The sequence below is a fragment of the Harmonia axyridis genome, chromosome 1 (assembly GCF_914767665.1).
Source record: "Harmonia axyridis chromosome 1, icHarAxyr1.1, whole genome shotgun sequence".
NCBI lineage: Eukaryota > Metazoa > Arthropoda > Insecta > Coleoptera > Coccinellidae > Harmonia > Harmonia axyridis.
In genome coordinates this window covers 67,556,521-67,579,868 of record NC_059501.1, presented here as the reverse complement: position 1 = coordinate 67,579,868, position 23,348 = coordinate 67,556,521, and the positions used below count along the sequence as shown (strand labels likewise).

The following is a 23,348-nucleotide window of genomic DNA, read 5'->3' as shown; positions in this document are numbered from 1 at the left end:
CATCGGTGTCGCTTTTACTTGACGTAAAGAGTAGGGTTAGTTTATTTCTGCTCCCCACTCCTGAGTTGAAATAGTTGGTGTTATCGACTTGCTGCATCGTCGTCGAGACTAGACGAAGTTTACCCATGACTCCGAACAGCTGATCGCATGCACCACGTGTAGTGTTTACCCGGTTGACAAAACCTCAAAAAGTGATGTTCTAAATCCTCAAGAATTCAATAAAGTCAAGTTCAAATTTCAGCAATGGTCGACTCGACGGCAAATAACAGTAGTGGCGATAAATGTAAAATTAAAATAATTCAGAATGGTGCTAGCGAAAAAAAAGATTATTATGACGAATTCACACCCCCTGACGGGGGGGCCAGAAGTTGGTTAGTGATGTTGGGTTCGTTTTTTTGCAATGGAATACTTTTCGGCGTTATCAACTCCTACAGTATATTATATGAGAGTTTCCATGACAATTTGAAAAAGCAGAATGTAACCGACCCTACCAGTAAAGCAGGTAAGGCATTTGGACCTAAATTTCTAACCTGCAATGAAACTACAAGAAAACTGAATGTTTCGTAATGTCTTGAAGATACAATATTTGAATAAACATTATAATCTATGCATTATTCAAAGAATTCGGAGAAAGTACAAGTTAATGCCTTTTGAATAACCAAAAAGCCGAGGATTAAGGTGGAACAGTATTCAGTTTCATTCATAAATTCGGATTAAAAGGACACAAATTCGTATTATGTAAATGGGGAATTCCGGATGTTTATCTAGTCATTGGCGCACGTGAATTCCAGGCAATTAGGTCAGAAAGCCGATTCTCGTACCTACACTATGATTTTACCAGTCGAATTTTTGCCAACCACTTATCGAATTTAATTCAAGGAATTTTTAAGTGAGTCAAATCAATAGATGTAACAAACGAATCTATTGCATCATCGCTTTCATTCACGAAATTATTTGCATTTTTGAAACGTATACATATTGTATTTCATTGTTTATGCATCGATCATTATACCTACAGCTGCAATTTCGAACTTGGTGAATTATATTTCAGACATGATAATAATTCCCAAATGGGACATGCATTGGAAGAACAAATTTGAAATGTTGAACATCGTAACGAAAAACTAGCTTTAAGAACTTCAAATAGGTATATGAATTTAAGGAATTAGTTCTCAGATCTACAGTAAAATGACAACAACAGTAACAATCAATTTTGATAGAAACTTGTTCTATAGAAATCTTAACCTAAACTGTTCCTCCCGAGGTTCCTCCTTTAGGGATAAGGGAATAGGAAAAGGAGAGAAATATTAAAAAAAGTAGTAACACCATTTTAAATCGTTGAAGGATATCTGAAAATTTTGGATGAATAGAATAATTCGATTTGTAGTGCAGCATCGACATATTGACCTTTCAAAATTCAAATGATAACAAGTCATCAAGAGAAAACAATGTGATTTTGGATACTATATATTTAAATAGGTGGAACGAACCGATGGTAAAACCTTTCTTCTTCTGAAAGCATTGTTCTACGTTTGCCTGTTGAATAGCACCCTAGCACGATACCTGAAGCTTGGAATAATGCTACCTGTTCTATATTGATTTATACATCACACTACCACTGTATTGATTCGTCAAAAGGATCGTATATCTGAGCTGGAGAACTCTAAACTAATAAGTATTCTAAGCCATCTATGGAAATTGTTCACTAGGATCATAATAACCAGAAAAAAACTTCTATTAACCAAAAGAGCAAGCCGAATTTCGTGATCGTTTTGGAACAATAATCATTTGCAAAGCTTGAAGACACTCATTGAAAAAAGGATGGAGTGCAATCAACTACTCGCTTAAGTCTTCATATTAGTTCATAACACGAAAATACCTAATTGATACAATTTAACCGTTAGTCCAATACAGTTCTAAACTATCGGTAACTCAATTGGGAAGAAAGAGGCCAAAATCAACACACTGAACTACAATTTTATCATATTCATAATTTTGAAAGGTGAGTAATCTGAAATTCGGGAGAATCAGAAAAACTGAAACAAATCTGAAAACAACGAACTTGACAGACCACTCGAAATCAAGAGTCAAGTTAAGTGTTATAGATAATCCGAGTTTGACTGAAGCTCCTGATTGGTTCATTTGATAAGTGCTTGAAATAACCGTTTAAATGCAACACGTTCATAAGCGTAATTAGATAAGACCGCAAACAAAAGTTTATACAGATTAGATCAGCACTGCATGAAGGCTAATGTGGAAGATGTTTTGATGATCAAGCTTGAAACGCTTTCTAGTGCCACCATGATTACAGAAAAATGGATAAATGTCAAATAAGTCGGCAGTCTTCAAGCCTCCACGCAATCCTTATTTGAACCTTATGGATTTTTTCTAAGTAGTTATTTGAAATTCAGAGTTCACTCCAGAAAACAGCTTTCTCTGTTGTATTAAATGAGGGCGACTTATTTTCGAGACCATTGCACAAAATGATCTATGCCCAAAATATCGATATTATATATATATGATACCGATATTTTGGAAAAATGAATGAAAAAAAAAACGAATGAAAAGTTTTTTGCAATATTTAGTCGATATTGACTACATATTGCAAAAAACTTTTCAAATAGGAAAAAATATTCAGCAACACTTCTTCAAATATTGATAACAACCTCAGTCTCGTTATTTTTATGCGTTTTCCTTCATTATAGGAAATACTATTACTATCAACTACACCAATACGATAAAAAATTGTAGCCCCCTTGAATTTCAACACGAGGACTGGATTCCACAATTAAATTTCTGCAATCAGTTAATTTTGCATTCCTTCCTTGATTATTAAAATAAATAAGATACCCAGAATTTAGTTACTGATTCGATCTATTATTCTCTATGCATTTGCTATTCATAACTGTGTATTCTGTAATTTGAGGAGCAGCTGTATTAACTGTGAAAAAACAATGCTCAATTAATGAAATTAAAATGAAGAATTTTTAACAATAATCGTAGAAACTATAATGGCTATTCCACCAATAGCTGTACATGTGAGGAAAAGAAGTTTTCAACGAAGTTTGAACCAAATTACTCGAAATAATTTTCTTTATTACCAATTTGGTTGATTTTGCCTCATACTGGGTGTTCGTAAATTAAAGTTATGGAGGAAAAAAGAGATTACTTGGATGATTTTAAGAATAAAAAGTCCCATAAATAAGCCCGCAAACGCTTTGTTTTCAAATACATGGTGTTTCTAGTGTGTCGTACTTTTTAGTGATTTTTATATCAGTTTAATAAATCTATATTAATCTTCGCTACAGAGTGGGTAAATTAGTCCAAAAATTATAATTCATTCATTCATTACAGCTTACTAGCTGAATCTTTATAATAATTAGGATTTTCCTGAGGATTACTAGAGAGCTGTTTGATATTTTTTTCGCGAAATCGATAGTAGTTACGATAAAACTATAACAAACCAAAAAGTGTAGCACTGGAACAGAGTTTCTTTTTACATTTTTCTAAACTAACATCGATTCACAAAAAAATAGTTTTGAAGAAAAGAATCAGGCATCCTTCCAGAAAAAATATCACCCTTTTAATTCGCATTCAAAATTAGCATATAACATGATGAAAACATTAAATTGAAATATCTATGTCCAATTCAAATTAATTATCTTGTGGAGGGTCCGATTTTCCATGGACGTGTGGATTTCGAAGAAAAGTAAAATGATTATTGGTTCATTTTTTGGAAAAACTTTCGTTCTTCGTCTTTGCGAGAGTTCGCAATTTTATATTTTGGAAATCTTGGGGGGGGGTACCCCCATTTCTTCGCCCTTGCCATTTTGACACACTTGTTTTAATTCGACAATTAGTTTGCCTCACAGTTTATGATATAGGAGAAACTAAACTAGGTGCAAAAAAAACGTAACAAGTTGCTTAAATTTGATGTCTTATAGTTTTTTATTTTTAGCTTAATTTTAAAAATTTTTCAGTTAACTGTTGATGAAATTATTAACTTCAACTTGCGTATTCACTTTTTTGTTAAATGGTGGCTTATTAGTCACTATACAGGGTTAATCCGAAGTTAGTTGTTAAATCCGAATTTTCCAAATAACCAATTTTCACCAAGAACTATTCTTGTTCAACACTTTGTTTTTCAGTTCATTTCAAAGGACAAATAAACTCCAATAAACAGTATACCAAAATTAAAGAAATTAACAAATTTGGACGATATGGCTTTGCTCATTGGGCCATAATGTCAGTGCATGACTTTATGAGTTAATCAATGAGGAGGCAACAATATGTTGTTCAGTTATAATGATATAATCAATCAGTTCGAAATTTATTTTTACAAACTTATTGAATTCAAGTAAAAATTAAACTTCAAAACAAATCAATTCAACTGTAGCGTAGATAACCTACGGATACGTTTTTTTTTCAATTCAGATTCTTATTTTATATACTCCCTCCATCTCTCATTGCCTCCATACGTCGGTTCATTCTGTCGAATAAATTTCGAATAGCATCTTGAGGAAACTTTCAGTCAAGTAAACCGTTGATGGCCTGTACATTTTTCCCTTGAAAATGAACTAGTGCACATGAAGCCATGAACAAAAAAACATAATAAGAAAAAGGAATGGTTCTTGATCAAAATTGGCAGTTTAAAAAAAAATTGAGCAAGAAATTATTCTTCAGGATGTTTCAAAATTAGGGTCCAACAATAAACTTCTGATTAACCCTATGTAATTACTAATGAGTCAGCATTTAACAAAAGAGTGAATAGGCAAGTTGAAGTCAATAATTTTATCTACATTTCACTGAAAAAAATTTTGAGAATTGACTGAGTAATAAGAAAACTATGGGACCTTTTATATTTATATTTTGCCAAATATAAACTTGTAGTGTATTTTCAATATCCCCGTTGAGATGAGGTTTCAATGTTGTCGCATCATTGCGGAACACCTGTATATATCTCGTTTCCATCTCATTGTCGGTCAAGAATAAACATTCAACTTCTGCTTTACTCATTGTTGACATATCCGCACAAACTTCAATTTTAATATAACAACGAGGAAGAATTCTATTGTCTGGTAGTTGAAGTCGGAGTTTAGATGGACAATGTTTGAATTGTTCATCTTTTGATATGGAAGTGATCATTGTTGAATCAATAAATACTGATTCATACGTTTAACAAATCATTCCGTTTCTTCATTAGATGTAACTATTATTTGAATACTTACTTACAACATGCAGATAAACTGAGGATACTAGAGATTAATTGCTATCAATTGAGCTCGCAGCGACCAAGTCCAAAAAGCTTGTTGATATCGAACTAGATCATTATAATCGACTATAAATTAATGTGTTCCTGATAAAGATGTTCGGTTTCAGAAGCTCAGTATAAAATGTTAAATCTGGAACGAATAATCGTAAATCGTTGGTACGCAATCTATCGAACGATAAATTTGCAAACAATAAGAATAATTTAAAATATTCAAAATTTCTGAAAACATCGGCAGAACTCTGAACTTTGAATTTACTCGAATAGGGAATATTTCCCTCCATAAAAGCTCTAGTGATTTTTTGAATTTTTTTTGTTTAATAACATGATTTTTCATGAAACTTGAAATTGTTGTTTTATATCATCATCCAAACTCTAAACTGCGTAACTTTTGTATTCACGGAAATATTGGGAAATTTTATTTTTTAATTATCTTCTTGAATTTTCTATGGTTCTGATTATGAAATCAACAAGAAAACAAAATTTCATATTGATCGCATTCTCATAACCAGGACCATAGAATGTTCTATAGAATTTTAAAAAAATTGGGAAGAGCACGGAAATTATGTCATTGTATCATTCACGCGCTTATTGCACCATTGGAGACCACAGAACTTATATAGATATACGTGGTCTCGAAGGGCGCATTGGGTGCATGAATAAATGAGCACCCAAAAGTTCTTAGCGCCAATGATTTCCTCATTTTATAATTGGCTTCTAATTTTCATCAGAATTTGCTTTACATTGAGGTAAGGGGAAAAAATGTTTACTGAACTATTATTTTGAAAAAAAATTTCTTCTGTGTTTTTACCCAGAGCTCATCAAATCAATTTAAAGAAATATTATGACCATATGCATAATACAGCAAATTAGTGAAGAAAAGTTTCACAAATAGTACCAAAAAAAGCCCCTCAGTCCATAATTTTTTTTTTAATTTTCTGAATGAAATCCCTAAAATTGAGGATACCTAATTCTTCCTCTGTCCTGTTACGGGGTTTTCTATTATCTGTCAAATTTTTGAGACATACAGCAGTTATGTGAAATCACAATTTTCAATGCAAAAATCACTGAAACATATTCATGGAAATATTTCATTGTCGGTTTGGGAGACGGCTGTGATGCTGAAGGTACCGGGTTCGAATCCCGGCTAGGTCATGGATGTTGTGTATGTCTGGTGGAGGTTTATGAGTTTGATATAGTAAAATATGAAATGTTCGCTGTGTAGATGGCCTTAGTAGCCAAGCACATATAAAGGAGAAAAAAAAAATATTTCATTAATTTCAATAAAAATTAGAAGAATTAGAGAAAATAATGTATAATACTCATATAAAAGGCCCATTCTAATACTCGTTCTTTCAAAATGTTGAACTCGTGAATGCCTTCTGCATTTGTATCCTAAATAATCATGATGTTATTTATACAGGGTGTTTGATGTGAAAATTGAAGGACGTGTTAGTATGACTCATTTGCTGTCGTTTGAGCCATATTTAGTGATAACCATAAATCAACAGTTTATGAGATATGTTTTTGAGTTTTTTGAAAGATTTGTCACCTCACTTCATTTTTCTTCAAGTTTTTTCTACGTTGACCAAATTCAATTATAATTTTGAATTTTTTTCCTGGCCAGCGAGAAATCCGATTTAACAGCGTTAGAATAGACGAAGCAGCGAGAAGATTGACAGTAAATTTTAGTCGGAAAATAAAAACTGAAGATATAAGAAAGATGGGCACGTATAAGAATAGTGGAGGTCATTTCAAACATAATTCTTGATACGTTTTCTACTGAAACTTCGAGTTCAATTGCAATAAAAAATATTTGAATCATTACTTTCCTTGCTTCTTTCCCCTTTCAAATCAAAATCTGCTGAAACAAAACTAGTGACAGCAGTCTAACGAAAACTTTTTCACGGAATAATGAAGGAATTTGGTAGATTTTTGAAATAATTGACATAAATTGTAAAATTCGAAAGTTGCAGGCAAATTTAATTCATAAATTTAATATTCTTTTCTTCATATACCAACTTTCAAATCATAGGTACTAATTCTTATTCAACATAATTTGGAGTTTAGTATATTATTTCTTGTCTGTATTGGAAAGTATTGAAATTGTATTTTGAGTAGCACTCCCTTGATTTTTAGGCATAGTTTTGCTTTTTTTATAAATATTATATCCTTTTCTGATGAGAATAATCCCAAATTTGAATTATACTAGCTCAACTTAAAAAAAATTGACAAAAAATTAAGTAAGAGTAAGAAATTTTTTGAAAAACACAAGAACTTAAATATCTCGGAAACTGTTGATTTTCGGTTATCAATAAATTTGGCTCAATCGACAGCAAATTAATAATATAATAATAAATTATACTAGCTCAACTTACAAAAAATTGACAAAAAATTAAGTAAGAGTGAAAAATTTTATGAAAAACACAAGAACTTAAATATCTCGGAAACTGTTGATTTTCGGTTATCAATAAATTTGGCTCAATCGACAGCAAATTAATGACACTAAAACTTCCTTCAAGGTTCACGTCTAATTTGGAAACACCCTATTAACTTATTGTTTATGGGAACAACGCGATTTCAATCTGGATATATCTCCGAAAATGTGTCTAGACAAGATTTTTTTAAAAGATAGGTCAGCCTCGGTTTCCATGGCAGTTCGCAAATAGATGTTGCATCGCCAAAATAATTCAGCTACTCCGTCTAGGAATCGGTGACGTTTCATACCAGAAATAGATGAGCGCAAAATTGCGATTACGAGCACTTATACGACCTACTATAACATTTTTACGCTTCGCGTCCCTCTGTAATATGATATACATTTCTGAAACAAATCCCGATGTGTTGGATCGGCAGCAGGTAACAAGATAAGTATTTGTTTCAACAATTTAAGCACACGTACGCGATATAAGTGGGTCAAATCGGTTAGTTTTTCATGGTTTGTGGTACGATAAATGATCCGAATTGGGGCTTCACTTCTTACTGTAAAGAATGAGCTTAATAGGATCACATACAGGTTATACGAAATTCATGATCAACTTCGTTAATCTCTAAACCGTGTTGAACATACTATTGCTTTTGGGAAACTTTTTGATCACTTGGAATGATTTTTTATTTCCGAAGATGTCAGAAGTTTGATTTCTATAAAAACTTAGTGCGAGGCAACCCTTGTGGCAAGTTGGTACTTTTAGTGCCACTCAACCCTTCATTCAAAAATCAAAAATTCAAAAAAGTAAGAGGGAGAGTGTTGTGGTCTCCATGTAGCATGAATGATAGATCACTAAATGCTCCTGATTTCACTTAGGTGCTTTTTATAAACAGTTCAGGTGTAAATACACATTAAATAACCAAGTGTAGTCTAACTTATCCATCATCCCTTGAAAAACATAGTCATAGCATTCTTTCGATTAATACCCTTATTTTCATACTGTTGGCTTCAAAAATATTGAACTGAGTGATGTAAATCTTCTTCTTCTTCCCCTTACGTTAGGACCAAGGTGCTGTGTTTGCATCAATGGTTTTCCAGGTGGAGTTGGGATGATGGAGACCAGCTTTCATACCATCTTATAGGTGGTCGTCCAGGTGGTCTAGGAGTATTGGGCCTTTTTTCTTTTACTATCTTAGCTAACCTGTCATCTGGCATTCTATCTACATGGTCTCTCCATTCTCTTCTTCGGTTTCTTGACCATCTTACCACGTCCTGAATCTCACACATTTCTCTTATTTCCTCGCTTCTCTTCCGGTCAAATAGCGTATGTCCTGTTATTGATCTTAGTGTTCGCATTTCGGTTGTTCTTAGTTGTCGCTTAGTTACTGTGTTCTCGGCTCTGGTTTCTATTGTATAAGTCATAATCGGTCTCACGCACGTCTTATAAATTCTGACTTTGCTCCTTGTACTTATGTGTTTATTACGCCAAATTATATCTCTTAGGTAGCCTGATATTAATGGTGCCTTTGTTGTTTGGGCTTTGACTTCTTCTTTCAGATTTCTGTTGCTTGTAATATTCGCCCCTAGATATTTGAATAACATCACTTGCTCTACACTCTGCAGAGAGTTTACATCTCCGTGGTTCTCTAGCTTCAGTTAGTGATTTTGTTTTTTTCAGGGATATTCCTATGTTCAGCGCTTTTGCTGTTTGTTGAAACTTATACAGAAGCCTTTGCAGGTTATCTTTGTCTTCTGAGATGATTACTGCGTCGTCGGCATAGCATATTATTTTGATCTCTTTTCCTCCCATTCGGTAGCCTCTTCCAGCTTGCTTTACTTCGTTGATGATTTCATCCATTATGATGTTGAACAGGATTGGGCTCAGGCTCTCCTTGTCTGATCCCGGTTGTCATAGGTATTTTCTTGCTCAATTTATCTGACGTGCTCACATATGAGTAGTTTTCGGTGTTCAGCTTTTCGATGATTTTTATTATGTTGGGGTATATGTTTCTTTTTTTTTAGGATGGTTATAACATCAATAGTGATGTAAATCGATATATTTATATAAAATAAATGTAACAACACTGAATCCAGACCTGAAAGGCAATTGGGATTGCATGTCACCTTTCGAAGCATTTGGAAACGATACATCGGCCGAATGGAGATACCCTGTACGTCTTTTTCATAAACTGATATCAAAACGTAGTAACAATATTAGATCATCACGACTGTTCTTAGAACCGAATAGACACTGGAAAAGTTAAGCTGACAAATAATAATAATAAATAATAATAATATGGTTTATTCTGTAAGCTACAGGGTATAAACATATAATCACAGAGGCGTGAGCCTGTACATTTTACCTGTTGGAAGAAATACCATAAATGGATGGACTAAATCTGGTGCTGAGGCAATCGGCTTAAATGTAAAGAACAAAAACATAACAAATCACTCTAATAGATCAACTGTTATTAGCGAATTGGCAAAAAGTGATGTAAAGGGTGTTTTTTTTAGAGCTATAGAACTCTAAATTGCAATAAAACAACGATGGATTAATCGATTGACATGAATTTTATTTATCCGCAAGATAATCTTGTGGCATTACATTTTAAGTATGATTTCTAGCATATGATCGCCACGGCTGGCTCGGATGTATTTAAATCTGGACGTCCAATTTTCGATGACTTTTTCCAACATTTGTGGCCGTATATCGGAATCAACACGGTGAATGTTGTCTTCCAAATGGTCAAGGGTTTGTGGCTTATCCGCATAGACCAATGACTTTACATAGTCCCACAGAAAGTAGTCTAGCGGTGTTAAATCAAAAGATCTTGGAGGCCAATTCACAGGTCCAAAACGTGAAATTAGGCGGTCACCAAACGTGTCTTTCAATAAATCGATTGTGGCACGAGCTGTGTGAGATGTTGCGCCGTCTTGTTGGAACCACAGCTCCTGGACATCATGGTTGTTCAATTCAGGAATGAAAAAGTAAAAAGTAATCATGACTCTATACCGATCACCATTGACTGTAACGTTCTGGCCATCATCGTTTTTGAAGAAGTAGGGACCAATGATTCCACCAGCCAATAAAGCGCACCAAACAGTCAGTTTTTCTGGATGTAACGGTGTTTCGACATACACTTGAGGATTAGCTTCACTCCAAATGCGGCAGTTTTGTTTTATTGACGTAGCCATTCCACCAGAAGTGCGCTTTATCGTTAAACAAAATAAAATGGACGTAGTGCGCGATACGTATTCCGCACACAACCATTATTTTCGAAATAAAGCACTATTTGCAAGCGTTGTTCAGGCATGAGTCTATTCATGATGAATTGCCAAACCAAACTGAGAATAAATCACTTGACAGCTGTTACATCGGTCACAATCTTGAACAGTAATGGCAACTTAAAGTTATATACCTCGAAAAAAAACACCTGTTAGAAGAACACCAATTGTTGATAATTCTGGTCATAACAATCAAAATTCTCAAAACCATACTCAAATCTCGATTGAGAACAGCACAAGCTCATAAATATTATGCATGGCAATATATCTTCTATACCTAGTAGAGAAAAGCAACAAATCCAGTATTGAGTTAAATTAATAATGTTACTTTCACTACCTAACTGTGGATTACAATCGTAATCCACGCGCCTAACGAAGGGTTAATGAATGAATAAAAGTCTAAACTTTTATTTAACGCAACTTATTGTGTTGAGGTATAATTTTTTTTTGAAAACATTTTCCGCCGAATATTTCTCGGACATTGACCAATGCCTTATAATTTTATGACAAATTTCTTAAGCTCGCTGCTTGGTAACAGCATTCAGCTTTGGGCTGTTACTAAGACGTCTAAAATACTGGTGTTGTGTTCACTGATTAGATTTTGTTTGAGTTAATTCTGGCGACTAGGCTAGACATGGATCCCTTTTCTTCCTTAAGGTGGCGCTATACAAAAAAATAATCAATTTTCAACGGCATCATTTCAAAATTTTCATTTGGTCTGTACAAGTAGTTTATTGTTGATTCAACCTCAAAACGACATTGACAGAAAGACGACGTGAAACGATGCAGAAATCAAGTGAAGAGAGACCAATACCATTGAAATCCAAGAAGGTTGGCTCCTTCAAAAAGTCGCTACTTTCAAAAAACTTAAGAGGCTTTTTAAGGATATGTGAGAACACCTTTGTTTTAGACATCTTAGCTGTGTCCAAGGAACGAGTTTTTGATTCTCATATAATAATTATCTCGTCTATTATTATCATTACCATAGGGATATTACTACTGACAATTGAACTGTTTTCTTTTTCAGGTTTGATCGGCTCTCTAGCCATGGGTACCGTCTTCTTCGTCTCCCCAGTATCCGGCGTCCTCACAGACTTTGCCGGGATACGGACTACGACATTCCTAGGTGGGCTCATAGCTTCCAGCGGGATGCTTCTGTCGTCTTTCTGCGTGGACAACGTTGTCGCCCTCTATTTCACCTACGGCATCATGTATGGTCTCGGAGGTGCCCTTGCCTACACACCATCCCTTGCCGTGCTGGGCCACTACTTCAAGAAGTACCTGGGTTTGGTCAACGGCCTAGTGACAGCCGGCAGTTCTTTGTTCACCATCTCGATGCCCTACCTGATATCCGCCTTCTTGCACCGATTCGGCATCGAATGGACCTTGAGACTCATAGCCTTCATGTCCAGTTTCATAATGCTGTTCGCCTTCCTCTTCAAACCCGTCAATCCGACGTTGAAGTTCAAGAAGGTGTCCCTCAAGGACGCGTTCAACATGTCCCTGTTCAGGAACCGGAAATACGTGATATACGCGAGTACCGTGGCATTTTCTCTTTGCGGCTACTTCGTCCCCTACGTGTTCATGGTGGCCTTCGTTGAAAAGGTGTTCGGGAAAGGAGTGGACGCCAAACTTACCGTTTCCTGTATCGGTATAGCCTCTGGGTGCGGGAGACTCATATTCGGCTTCATCGGCGATCACCCCAAGGTCAACAAGATATTCCTGCAGCAGTTGTCGTTCCTGGTGATAGGGGTCAGCACCATACTGTTACCCTCGGCCGGAGGTTCTTACACGTTGCTGATCGTCCTGTTGCTGTTCCTGGGATTGTTCGACGGCTGTTTCATCTCCATTTTGGGCCCGATCGCTTTCGATATTTGCGGCGCAGCCGGTGCCACCCAAGCTATCGGCTTTCTGCTGGGACTGTGTGCCGTCCCTCTGACTTTGGGTCCTTACGTGGCCGGGTTGATCTACGAAAGGACGGACTCGTACACGCTCTGTTTCGTTTTGGCGGGTATACCTGCTGTGATCGGGTCGGTGGCTATGTTCCTGACGAGGTGCGTTAAGAGCACACCGAAGACTTTGGATCCTTGTGCCGAAACACTGAATGGGAAACCTGATGAAGGCACAGGTGAGTATGGGTTGGGAGGGAGCTTTGCTTGAGCTTTGGTGGAATGTATTTGGATTAATTAATTTGGGAATCAGCAGAGGACCAGTCTATTGAATGTATGAATTATGGATTATTATTTAATGTTAGTATTGGCTTTTGTAGACCTTCATGCCCTTAATGAGAAAAACTGAACAGAGGACTCTAGTTAACACAGGTTCCCAAATTATAGTAGGGTGTTCAAAGTAGACACATTTCGATAAAAGCTACAAATGTATTTGTGTGCAAGTTTTCTTCCGCCGTTTTGCATTAAAATAACATAACGCCATCTAAATATTAGTCGGTTTGTGTCAGCATCATGAAGTTATTCTCGATTAAACATGTCAACTTACTAACCAAATGTTCGTCGTATGCGGAGGTTTTAATTTTCTGCTTTAATATGAAGAAATCTGGGGCTGAGGCTCATTGAGTGCTTTCAAATCCCTATGTTGAGGCCGCTATTAGTAACAGAACATGCCGAGAATGGTCAGCTGCTTGCAAGCCCAGAAACGGAAGGGGTTTCTGCATCGCATTGTGACTGGAGACAAAAAATGTTCCCATGTCGACGGCCAAACCGACTATTCACGGTTCCAAGGCCATGCTCAGTATTTGGTGGGACCACGTCGGCCGTAGTGTCTAATGTGTTTTTAAAACCGACTGAAACAATCACAATCGATCGTTATCGAACGCAATTAATGCGTTTGAGCATTGAAAAACAAGAGGCCGCAATACAACGAGGGACATGAAAAAGTGATTTAACAGATGACAATGCTTGACCCCATGTTGCGAAAGTGGTCAAGACATACTTGGAAACGTTGAAATAGGAAGTCCTACCCCACACTCCGTATTCTCCAAGCGTTGCTCCCTCGGACTATCGCTTGTTTCGATCAATGGCACCCAGCCTGGCTGATCAGCATTTCTCGCTTATGAAGAAATAAAAAATTAGATCGATTCGTGGATCGCTCCAAAAGATGACCAGTTTTTTTCAACGATGTATTCATACGCTGCCCGGAAGATTAGAGGAAGTAGTGGCCAGCGATGCACACTAATTTGAATCATATATGTATAACCATTTTTTTACAATAAAGCCTAAAATTTCGGAAAAAAACGGGGGAAGCAAAGTTTTACGCCTATGTAATATTTTCATAACTTTCGAATAGAGAACTTATTTGAGTAGTTTTTCCGCTATTTTGCAGCTAAATAGTTATTTTCCTAACAAGTGCGGAAAGTGGTACTTTCCCGCACGAAACTGCCGTTGAGTGCGGGAAAGACACTTTCCGCAAGATTTACGAACAACATTCTTTCTACAAGCGCATGAAATAAATTGGAACTCAAATGATTTGATTAATTATTCACATACACATGAATGACATACATAATTCTGCATATCGTGACCATTGTTATCTCATCCTTGACGTTTATTGGGCGTTCAGTGCATAGAGACATGACATTATTCTTTGCATGCGAAAAAATCCACTGCTGTTTCTTTTCCGTACGCATATGTGTGCAGAAAATAAATAGTAGGGATTTTCCCGCACTGTGTAGGAAAGTGACTCTTTTAGACTCAAAATGAGTGTGGAAAAAAGTTGAAAGCGTGCGCTTGTAGAAAAAAGGATATTCTTTATTGATCGCTGAGGATTTCAATTTGTTAAGGGTATTTATCGTCTTTACTAATGAGTAAGATGACTAGGGTGAAAACGTATCTGCTTAAGCTGTTTTGTTTATACAATGTTTGATTTTTTTTTTTATGTTTTCGGCCTCGATTGCTAGGATCATTAGCCGTTCAAATAACAAAATGATTATATGTGCAAAATTACAAACATAGAACAAGTACAACAAAGCAATTATTCGTTTATTATTTAGTTATTTCATTGGAATATTGAAGGCAAAACAATATAATAACAGTATTCTTGAATGACGCACTAGCAAGTCACTTTGATCTGAAGCAGGGTTCAGCCAGTATCGTCGGCTACAAAGTTGATATGGGTACTTTTGTTTCTTTTTAATCATTTATTACTGTCATGCACTCATACGTCGTCTTGCACGGTGTATCGTGAGGTTGCACCTTCAACTTTTCCAGCAGAGCTGTGCTAGGGTACTTCGTGTTCAGTTGATGACGCATCCCAGAAACCATAAAATGCTTGCGATATGAGCCCAGGTTTCCAACATTCTGGCTCCTGGTTTACCTGTGCAGTAAAAGGCTTCCACTGGATCTTCGATTATGTCTTGACTAGGCCTGTACTGTAACCATAGCAGATGGTTTCTGCGTTTTGTGAAGTGTGCAGTACCCTAGCACAGCTTTGCTGGAAAATTTTTGAAGATGACACCTCACGAAACACCGTGCAAGTTGGTGGCAATAATAAATTATCAGAAAGGAACAAAATTACCCATATTAATTTTGAAGCTGATGATACTGGATGAATCCTGCTTCATAGCAGAGACTTGCTGGAAATTGTGCCATTCAAAAATGCTGTTATTATATTTTTCTGCCTTTAATATCCCAAAGAAAATAGCGAAATGAAAAACGATTAATAAAATTAAAACAGTGTATATGCAAAACACCTAAGCAGTTACATTTTCTGCATAAGTAAAGACGAGCCCTAAAATAAAGAATAGTCTTTATAGCGGCAAAATAGCTAAAAAACTATTCAAATATGTTCCCTTGTTCGAAAGTTATGGTAATATTATACTTATTTGTAGCTTTTATCGCTGTCTAATTTGAACACCCTATAACTTGGGAACCAGCGTTGACCAATGTATTCTGATCAGTTTCTTTTTTAAAATGGCATAAAGGTCTACAGAAACCAATACTAACATTTGAAATTAATCGGTAACCATTTTTATATATATTCAGGTGCCTGGCCTTCATCATTCAGAAAACAAGCTTAAATGGATTATCGAAATTCTACCTCTAACCATTTTCACTATAGGGTTCAGACATTGGAGTTCCTGCCGGAAATAAATTCCTGAATTTGTGAGATCATTCAACAATAAAAAGTGTCGTGTGAATTAGCCATGGAACGTAGTTTATACAGATTCAGTTTTAAGTATGGGACGCCTCAATTATCTCCGAAACGCGTCGCATGATTTTTATTGCTGTACAAAGATCTTGTAATATGGCCGATATTATGGTGGTATTGACATTATTGTCAGATTTTTCCTTTTCCGGATTAATACTGAACTTTGTTAATTCAGATGGATCATCCTGTATAGTTTTTGCTTAGGAAATACTGAATATTTTTCATGGTATGTTCCCTATACCTAAATGCCATCATTTCGTAGTTATACATTATCATCGCCTAAGTTTGAATAATACAGTTGGCTATGACTGCTAAAATATGTTATCTGAAATTCCTGATTTTTCTAGTTGGTACTGAAATGTAGACATACCTCCAACATGAAATAAACATTTGAAAATTATTCAAGTTTATTCAATCATAGCCATCTAAATGTATTATTTATATTGGGCAAAGGGAAAGTAAATGTAGCTTCAACTCTGAAACCTGACATGAAAAATATCCAGTACTCTTTAAGGATTTCAAAAGGCAAAAAATATACGGGGTGATCCATTTGAAAGATCTGACAACAAAGTAAATACCACCAAATCAGCCATATCACCAAATACTTGTACACCAAAATCTAGAAAAATTGTGCCATACATTTTCGAAATAAATGAGGCCTTCGATACTTGAAACTCGCTCTGTATATTATATTCATTTCAGAAATGGCATTGCAACTATTTTGGACCCAGCTAAATATTGTTTTTTACTGCTTGAAGCGTGCATATTATGCTCGCTCTGCTGGTGGCATCAATAATTGACAACGTTGCCGATGCGTCATTCTGATTGCAATTCAAATTTTACGTTTTTATTTCATTCTTTCTGGAGTGGTTTGGTTTGGAAATTTTATTTTTGTTCGTTATGATTAAGTTCTCTCTATCAGTTCTTTACAGAACCAACAAAATCTCAAAGCGTGATAATATTTTTACGACCAATTGTTGATTTTATGTTACAATCGAGAAGAATCCACTTGCTGGAAACGATGCTAAAAAAAATTTCATGACGTCATGGCACTACTGAAATGAATGTAGAGCATAATATAGGGTGCGGCAGCAATTTTTGAAAATTTAATAAAACCCATTGTATGAAGCAAAAAATTCATTTTTTTTTTGTAGGCACATAATCAAAATTTGTTTCACTCAATTTTTGAAGTTCAAATCAGGTGAACTCAAGGGTAGACCTGAGATTTCCGGCGTTTGTCAACATATCAAACGTTATATGTTAGCAATTTCTTATAGAATATTGGTCTTCAAATACAACGTATGTTTTTTCCATGACAGTTTCACAGGAAACTGAAGCCTAATCAGCTTTGAAAATCGATTTGCCTAATCTATAAGAAAGATCTTCAACTGTTCTACCTCCTGTCAATCTCCGTCCGGGAAACTGGGTTGGACATATGGAGATATTGAATCAATTAGATTCAAACCTCTTGGCAAAACCCTTGAATTAGATGCCATCTATATTCGGTTTCGAAGTACCTTTTGAAACGGTCATTGATGACCATCTCAGTTCAATGAACTTCGTAAATCGCGTAGACAAAAAGTCCTCCATAAGGTATACCGATGGATCAAAATCAGAAAGAAGCACAGGTTTTGGAGATTATGGGTCTAAAACGAGGATTTCTAGATTCCTGGGAAGTGAGGCCTCTATCTTACAAACCTGTCCACACTTGCGTTCAAGAGTGTCCCAAAAAAACTTCAAAGGGGTGCGTATTTACATCACCACGGATAACGAGACCATGCTGAGATCCCTGGAATCATATAGTTAGGGGTCTCTACTACATGAGAGTACCGTGATACCATGGAGCAACTGGCCAGAGGGAATAAAGTAAGTCTACTATTGATGGGTACCGGGGCATTGTGGTATTGAAGAAAACGAAAAAGCCGATGAACTTGCAAAAAAAGAATCAAGGTTAACACCTGCTTCTGTGGGCTTGGAAAAGACCAATATAAGGCAGCGGTTCAACAATGGGAGTGGGACATTAGAAAAACCTGCTGGAGAAACACTCCGGGTCTTGCTCAGGCAAAGAAATTTGTGATGCTTTCACCGACCAATATCTGGAAGCTTCTGAAGGTACCACAAGCTGAGCTTCGGGTAATGGTGGGACTGCTGACAGGAGACTTTCGGTGCAAATACCTTTTGTATCACATGTGTATATCAGCAGATGAGATCTACAGGCTCTGAGGAAAGGAAGTAGAAACAGCCGAACACATCCCGGGCTGACTGGCCTAAGAACCACTCACATGGGAAAGTCAGTTCTGGATACTCACGAAGTAATAGCCAAGGCTCCTAAAGGAAGTCGTCGGTTTCATTAATCGTATCGACAACCTCCTTAGGTTTGTATGAATAGGTTGGGTTAAGAACAAAATGTCAAATTGGTCGCAGTTCCCGGAATACCTTCTGTCAAAAAAATAGACTCGCCGCTGAATACTCCCCTTATACACAAATAAAACATTTGTTCTAATACTCAATAACGCGTACATGACTTCCAACTCTAATTTGACCCTAACCATATTTTTCTTTTCTTTGCAAAACCAACATTTTCATTCTGTAGAAAACATGAATTATTCGAGGCAAGTGTTCTTGAGCCGATACCAAAAAAAGGTTTCCAAAAGTCTTATGGTTGGATTACTCATTTTAACAATTTTCATGAACAAACTGGTAGGATTTAAGATTCCATAATTCTCAAGTGCCAACAAACAATTTTTCGGGTAAATTTTCGGAAATTGGAAAACGCACTACAAGTCAGTATCGAAAATTGATATAATCCCGTTTAACTAAGAAATATCATGCATTTTAGTTAACTTCATAATACTTAGCGATAAATAAAAATATAGGTAATCATATGCGGAATAGTCCAGGAGGAATCGGCGCATGAGTACCGAAAACTATTCCACCTCAATTTTTTTGTGTGATCCTCTTCAAATTGTCCTACTGATAATATAAATGCATGTTGTCATGGGGCAACCCCGGGCCATATTGTTTAAACCGAAATTGTTTAAACAATTGCAAGGAATTGTTATTTTTCAAACGGAAATTCTTTTTTATATTCTGTATTGAAATACAAATGAAAAAGGCCCCTTGACTTTTTACGATAAAGTTAATATTTTTAAAGATATGAATTTTTAAAGGTTCGAAAAATTTCAAATTTGGGTACTTTCGACCCATGAAAAATATATTAAAAAAAAAAATAAATATTAATAATATTTTTTTCTTAATTCTTCATACAAGAGTTAATAATATTGTAAATAGGGATCTTAAAAAATTTCATTGTTTATACCTGTTTTTTAATTTTTAATTTCGCGCACTCACAAGTATGCGTCGCTTATCTTTAGGTATCGCCGTCTCTCTCTGACTCATGCGCTGCATCGGCCTCTGTGTCTTGAATCATTATTTATCATCTATCTTAAAAACTATCAACTTTATCAAGATTTTTAAATAGAGCAATGTTATTATCAATTAAATTTTCTACAATTTGTTTTGTATAAATTTTTTTCTGAAATCAATTTTTCAAAAGTTAAAATTAAAAATGACGTTGATGATAAATAAATACTTATTTTTAGATCTGGTTTCATTATTTCATAATTCACCATCTATAACCATCGTTTAAAGAAATTATTTGATGTAATTATTTTCTGTTTTACCATTAAAAAAATAACATAAACATATAAAAAAGTAATTTTAATTACATGTTCCGATTTATGCTTAAATAACTTTTGAAAAATTGATTTCAGAAAAAAAATTTATACAGAACCAATTGTAGAATAGTTATTTATAATACAAGTGCAGAAGGCACTGATATTCTTCCTCGAGTTCAAAATTCAAAAACGAGCCACGAAGTGGCGAGTTTTTGAATGAACGAGTGGTAGAATGAGCCTTCTGTACGAGTATTATACATTATTTTCTCTAATTCATTGCATTCTTATTGAAATTAATGAAATATTTCCATAAATATCATTTAGTGATTTTTGGCTTGAAAAATGTTGGTTGGCAGAACTGATTTCTTTAAGGCAAATTGATGAATTGGCAGATAAAGCCGTGGCGGAAAGTTCGGAGGACCAACATATAATAATAAAATATAACCATGAAAACTGTGCGTTTCTGATATATTCTCGCACGATTTTGTTCTACAAGATGTGGAAGAATGAACGGAGTAACCACAGAATTAGAGAAAATATATTAATAATAACATTGCTCTCTTTAAAAATCTTGATAAAGTTGATAGTTTTTAAGATAGATGATAAATAATGATTCGAGACACAGAGAGGCCGATGCAGCGCATGAGTCAGAGAGAGACGGTGATACTTAAAGGTAAGCGACGCATACTTGTGAGTGCGAGAAATTAAAAATTAAAAAACAGGTATGAATAATGAATTTTTTTAAGATCCCTATTTACAATATTATTAACTATTGTATGAAGAATTAAGAAAAAAATATTATCAATATTTATTTTTTTGTTTTTTTTATATTTTTCATGGGTCGAAAGTACCCAAATTTGAGATTTTTCGAACCTTTAAACATTCATAACTTTAAAAATATTAACTTTATCGTAAAAAGTCAAAGGGCCTTTTTATTTGTATTTCGATACAGAATATAAAAAAAAATTTGTCCGGTTGAAAAATAACAATTCCTTGCAATTGTTTAAACAATTTCGGTTTAAACAATATGGCCCGGGGTTACCCCATGGCAACATGCATTTATATTATCAGTAGGACAATTTGAAGAGGATCACACAAAAAAATTGAGGTGGAATAGTTTTCGGTACTCATGCGCCGATTCCTCCTGGACTAGAAAAATTTCTATCATCTAACCATTATTTTATTTATTACAGAACGAACATGTCCTGCCGAAGAAGAAGGGCGTTTGTGACGACAAACACATCACTCCCATTAACATCATCATTATTAGTAATAATTAATACCTGAAACTAAAAATGGGGTTACCTTTGTCTAATTTGCTAACCACATTGGTGCCACATTATACTAGGAACCATTGAGATTCATACATATCCTATTAACTTATTTGAAATAACAAATTGAAGTGATCTCAATGATGCTCTGTAGTTAGGTCAATTATGAGTTTTTCTCGAACAGATAGCATATATTTTAATGTAGGTATTTATAATCCGATATAAGCATGATTGACTGTACTACACAGTAGTGAATACTTATAGATTCACTTATGATTTCAAAGAAAGTTTGACAATACAGAATATCAATACTGCAGACTCAATTCTCTATATTTAAGGGTACATTAAAAATGCTCTCATGCTTGGGTGTCAATTATGCAGCATAAACACCATAAGCAATATTTTTGATAACACCTGTTTTTAGGAATCTTGTGTTGGGTTCAAAAGAATGATCAGTTACCTAAGGAATACAATTCAATGCTCTCTGTTGACCCAAGAGAATACGATGTTTTGTTGAATACATAAATGAAGGATGTATCAAAGTAGTAAATGGTTATTAATGAAGTGATATTCGCCAACATATTTTCGAGTATTTGACAACCTAGTGCACCAACATGCTCTATACACCTGGTTAAGTTCTGCCAAGTTTACAAGTTCTAGGATGAATTAGAAAAAGAAAATTTTGATTCAGATATTCTGGGGTCAAAAGAATTCATTCAGAAAGTTGTGAATAGCAAAAATTTATTCATACATTCTGGTCATGTATCAAAAATATTTCATTTCAAAATATATTTTTCATTTCATCATATGTAGGTCTCTTTCTTTACGGTGTAGTTATTTTTCGAAAAAAAAAAATAGTGTAAATTTATTTGGCAGGTTTTCACATAAATTGAAATTATCATTGTTTCAACTGCTAAATAATAATTTTAGTGAAATATCAAGAAAATGAATTTATTTCAACCATTCGATTCTTATTTTGGGAAGTTACTATTGTATTCCTATCTAACTAAAATACGAAATTACAGGCAATGATTCGTTAGATCGTTTGAAAGAAACGGTAGATATTTATTTATAAATAATTATCGTAATTTTTTTTCGGATTTTTTTTTTTGATCAACTAAAATACAACTTTTTGGTCTACCATGTTATCTTCATATCAGGATTCGTTTTCGAGAAAAATATCACCTTATTATGCTTTATCTCTAAAGCAGTTGTTCATGATTTCCAATAGAGTTAGGGCTAAATGAGCACCTTATTACTTCGAGTAACTAACAAATATCAATCAAATCGGTTTAAGAATTTTCACGATAATTTATAAATGACTACTGGTTTTTTTGTAACTTCAACGGAAACGAAGCAACTCCGGACACATGTTTGTAAGACCTCTTTTGCTTAAAACCCCCCCACATATAATATTAAAATAAATATTTATTTGATGAAATATAATGTTGGTGCAACAGGTCATAATTGAACAACAATTATTGAAAATTGCAAATATGATGTCCTGTTTTTGCATTTCAGTTACTGTTTTTCATTATTAACGAGTGACACAAAGTACCAAATAATCAGGGAAATGTTTCCGAGTGTTTTATGTATTTTACCTGCATTTTAAAGTTCAAACTAAAATAAACGCCAGAAAAGTACATACACAAGAAATAATATTCTTTAAAATGAAAAAAATGTTCATTTACCTACCCGATGCGAAATTTTATATTCAATTATAGTTATGTATTCAATTTTTCTCGAATAAATAAAAATTAATATTTATGATGGCGATTTAGTGGAATTCTCCAATAGGTATTTATTTTTCCGATTTTTTATAGTTTCTGAGTATTTTTCTCATAATTTATAAGTTTTTTAAGCATAATCATTTTTCTTTTGTATCGAATATTTTCTATTACTGAATTTGTAATTTTATATTCATGGAAATATCTTCAATGATTAACGAGATCAATACATTTTGTATAGAATAAGAGACTGATAATATGAATTACTGTCAATAATCACATTCCTGAATTTCAAACTTTCATCCATTGAATCAATCTGAAAAAAATAGTTTAATATGTAGATTTAAGTAGAAAATTACATTTGAGACAGATATAATGTATATTCTTCATATTTATTTTTCAATTTGTTCTGTCAAAGAATGTTCCTTTGAAAGAATTTTATTTCTTTTATTCGCATAATCATTTAGGAAATGTATAGTTTGTTGAATTATAAAGTAATAGATGAAAAATAAAATATGCTGTTGTTTA

The 23,348-nt window shown here is 34.5% G+C and overlaps 1 protein-coding gene across 3 annotated transcripts; it reads left to right on the top strand.

Moving 5' to 3' along the window:
• Positions 1-48: 48 nt before the first annotated feature.
• LOC123682260 (monocarboxylate transporter 10) lies at positions 49-23,348 on the top strand. 3 transcript variants are annotated; one of them, XM_045620807.1, is made up of 4 exons: positions 49-191; positions 242-502; positions 12,010-13,110; positions 21,518-23,348. In XM_045620807.1, the coding sequence occupies exons 2-4, from the start codon at positions 244-246 to the stop codon at positions 21,616-21,618; spliced, it is 1,461 nt and encodes a 486-aa protein (XP_045476763.1). In that variant the 5' UTR covers positions 49-191; positions 242-243; the 3' UTR covers positions 21,619-23,348. The 3 variants fall into 3 exon arrangements, with proteins under 3 accessions (XP_045476763.1, XP_045476771.1, XP_045476756.1); XM_045620815.1 differs by having other exon boundaries at positions 68-502; positions 21,016-23,348; XM_045620800.1 differs by having other exon boundaries at positions 101-502.

Coding starts and splice junctions, on each gene's coding strand:
- LOC123682260 (XM_045620807.1), top strand. CDS start 244: ATGGTCGACTCGACGGCAAATAACAGTAGTGGCGATAAATGTAAAATT. Junction 503..12,009: donor CGACCCTACCAGTAAAGCAG/GTAAGGCATTTG, acceptor TTTCTTTTTCAG/GTTTGATCGGCTCTCTAGCC. Junction 13,111..21,517: donor GAAACCTGATGAAGGCACAG/GTGAGTATGGGT, acceptor ACCTGTTTTTAG/GAATCTTGTGTTGGGTTCAA.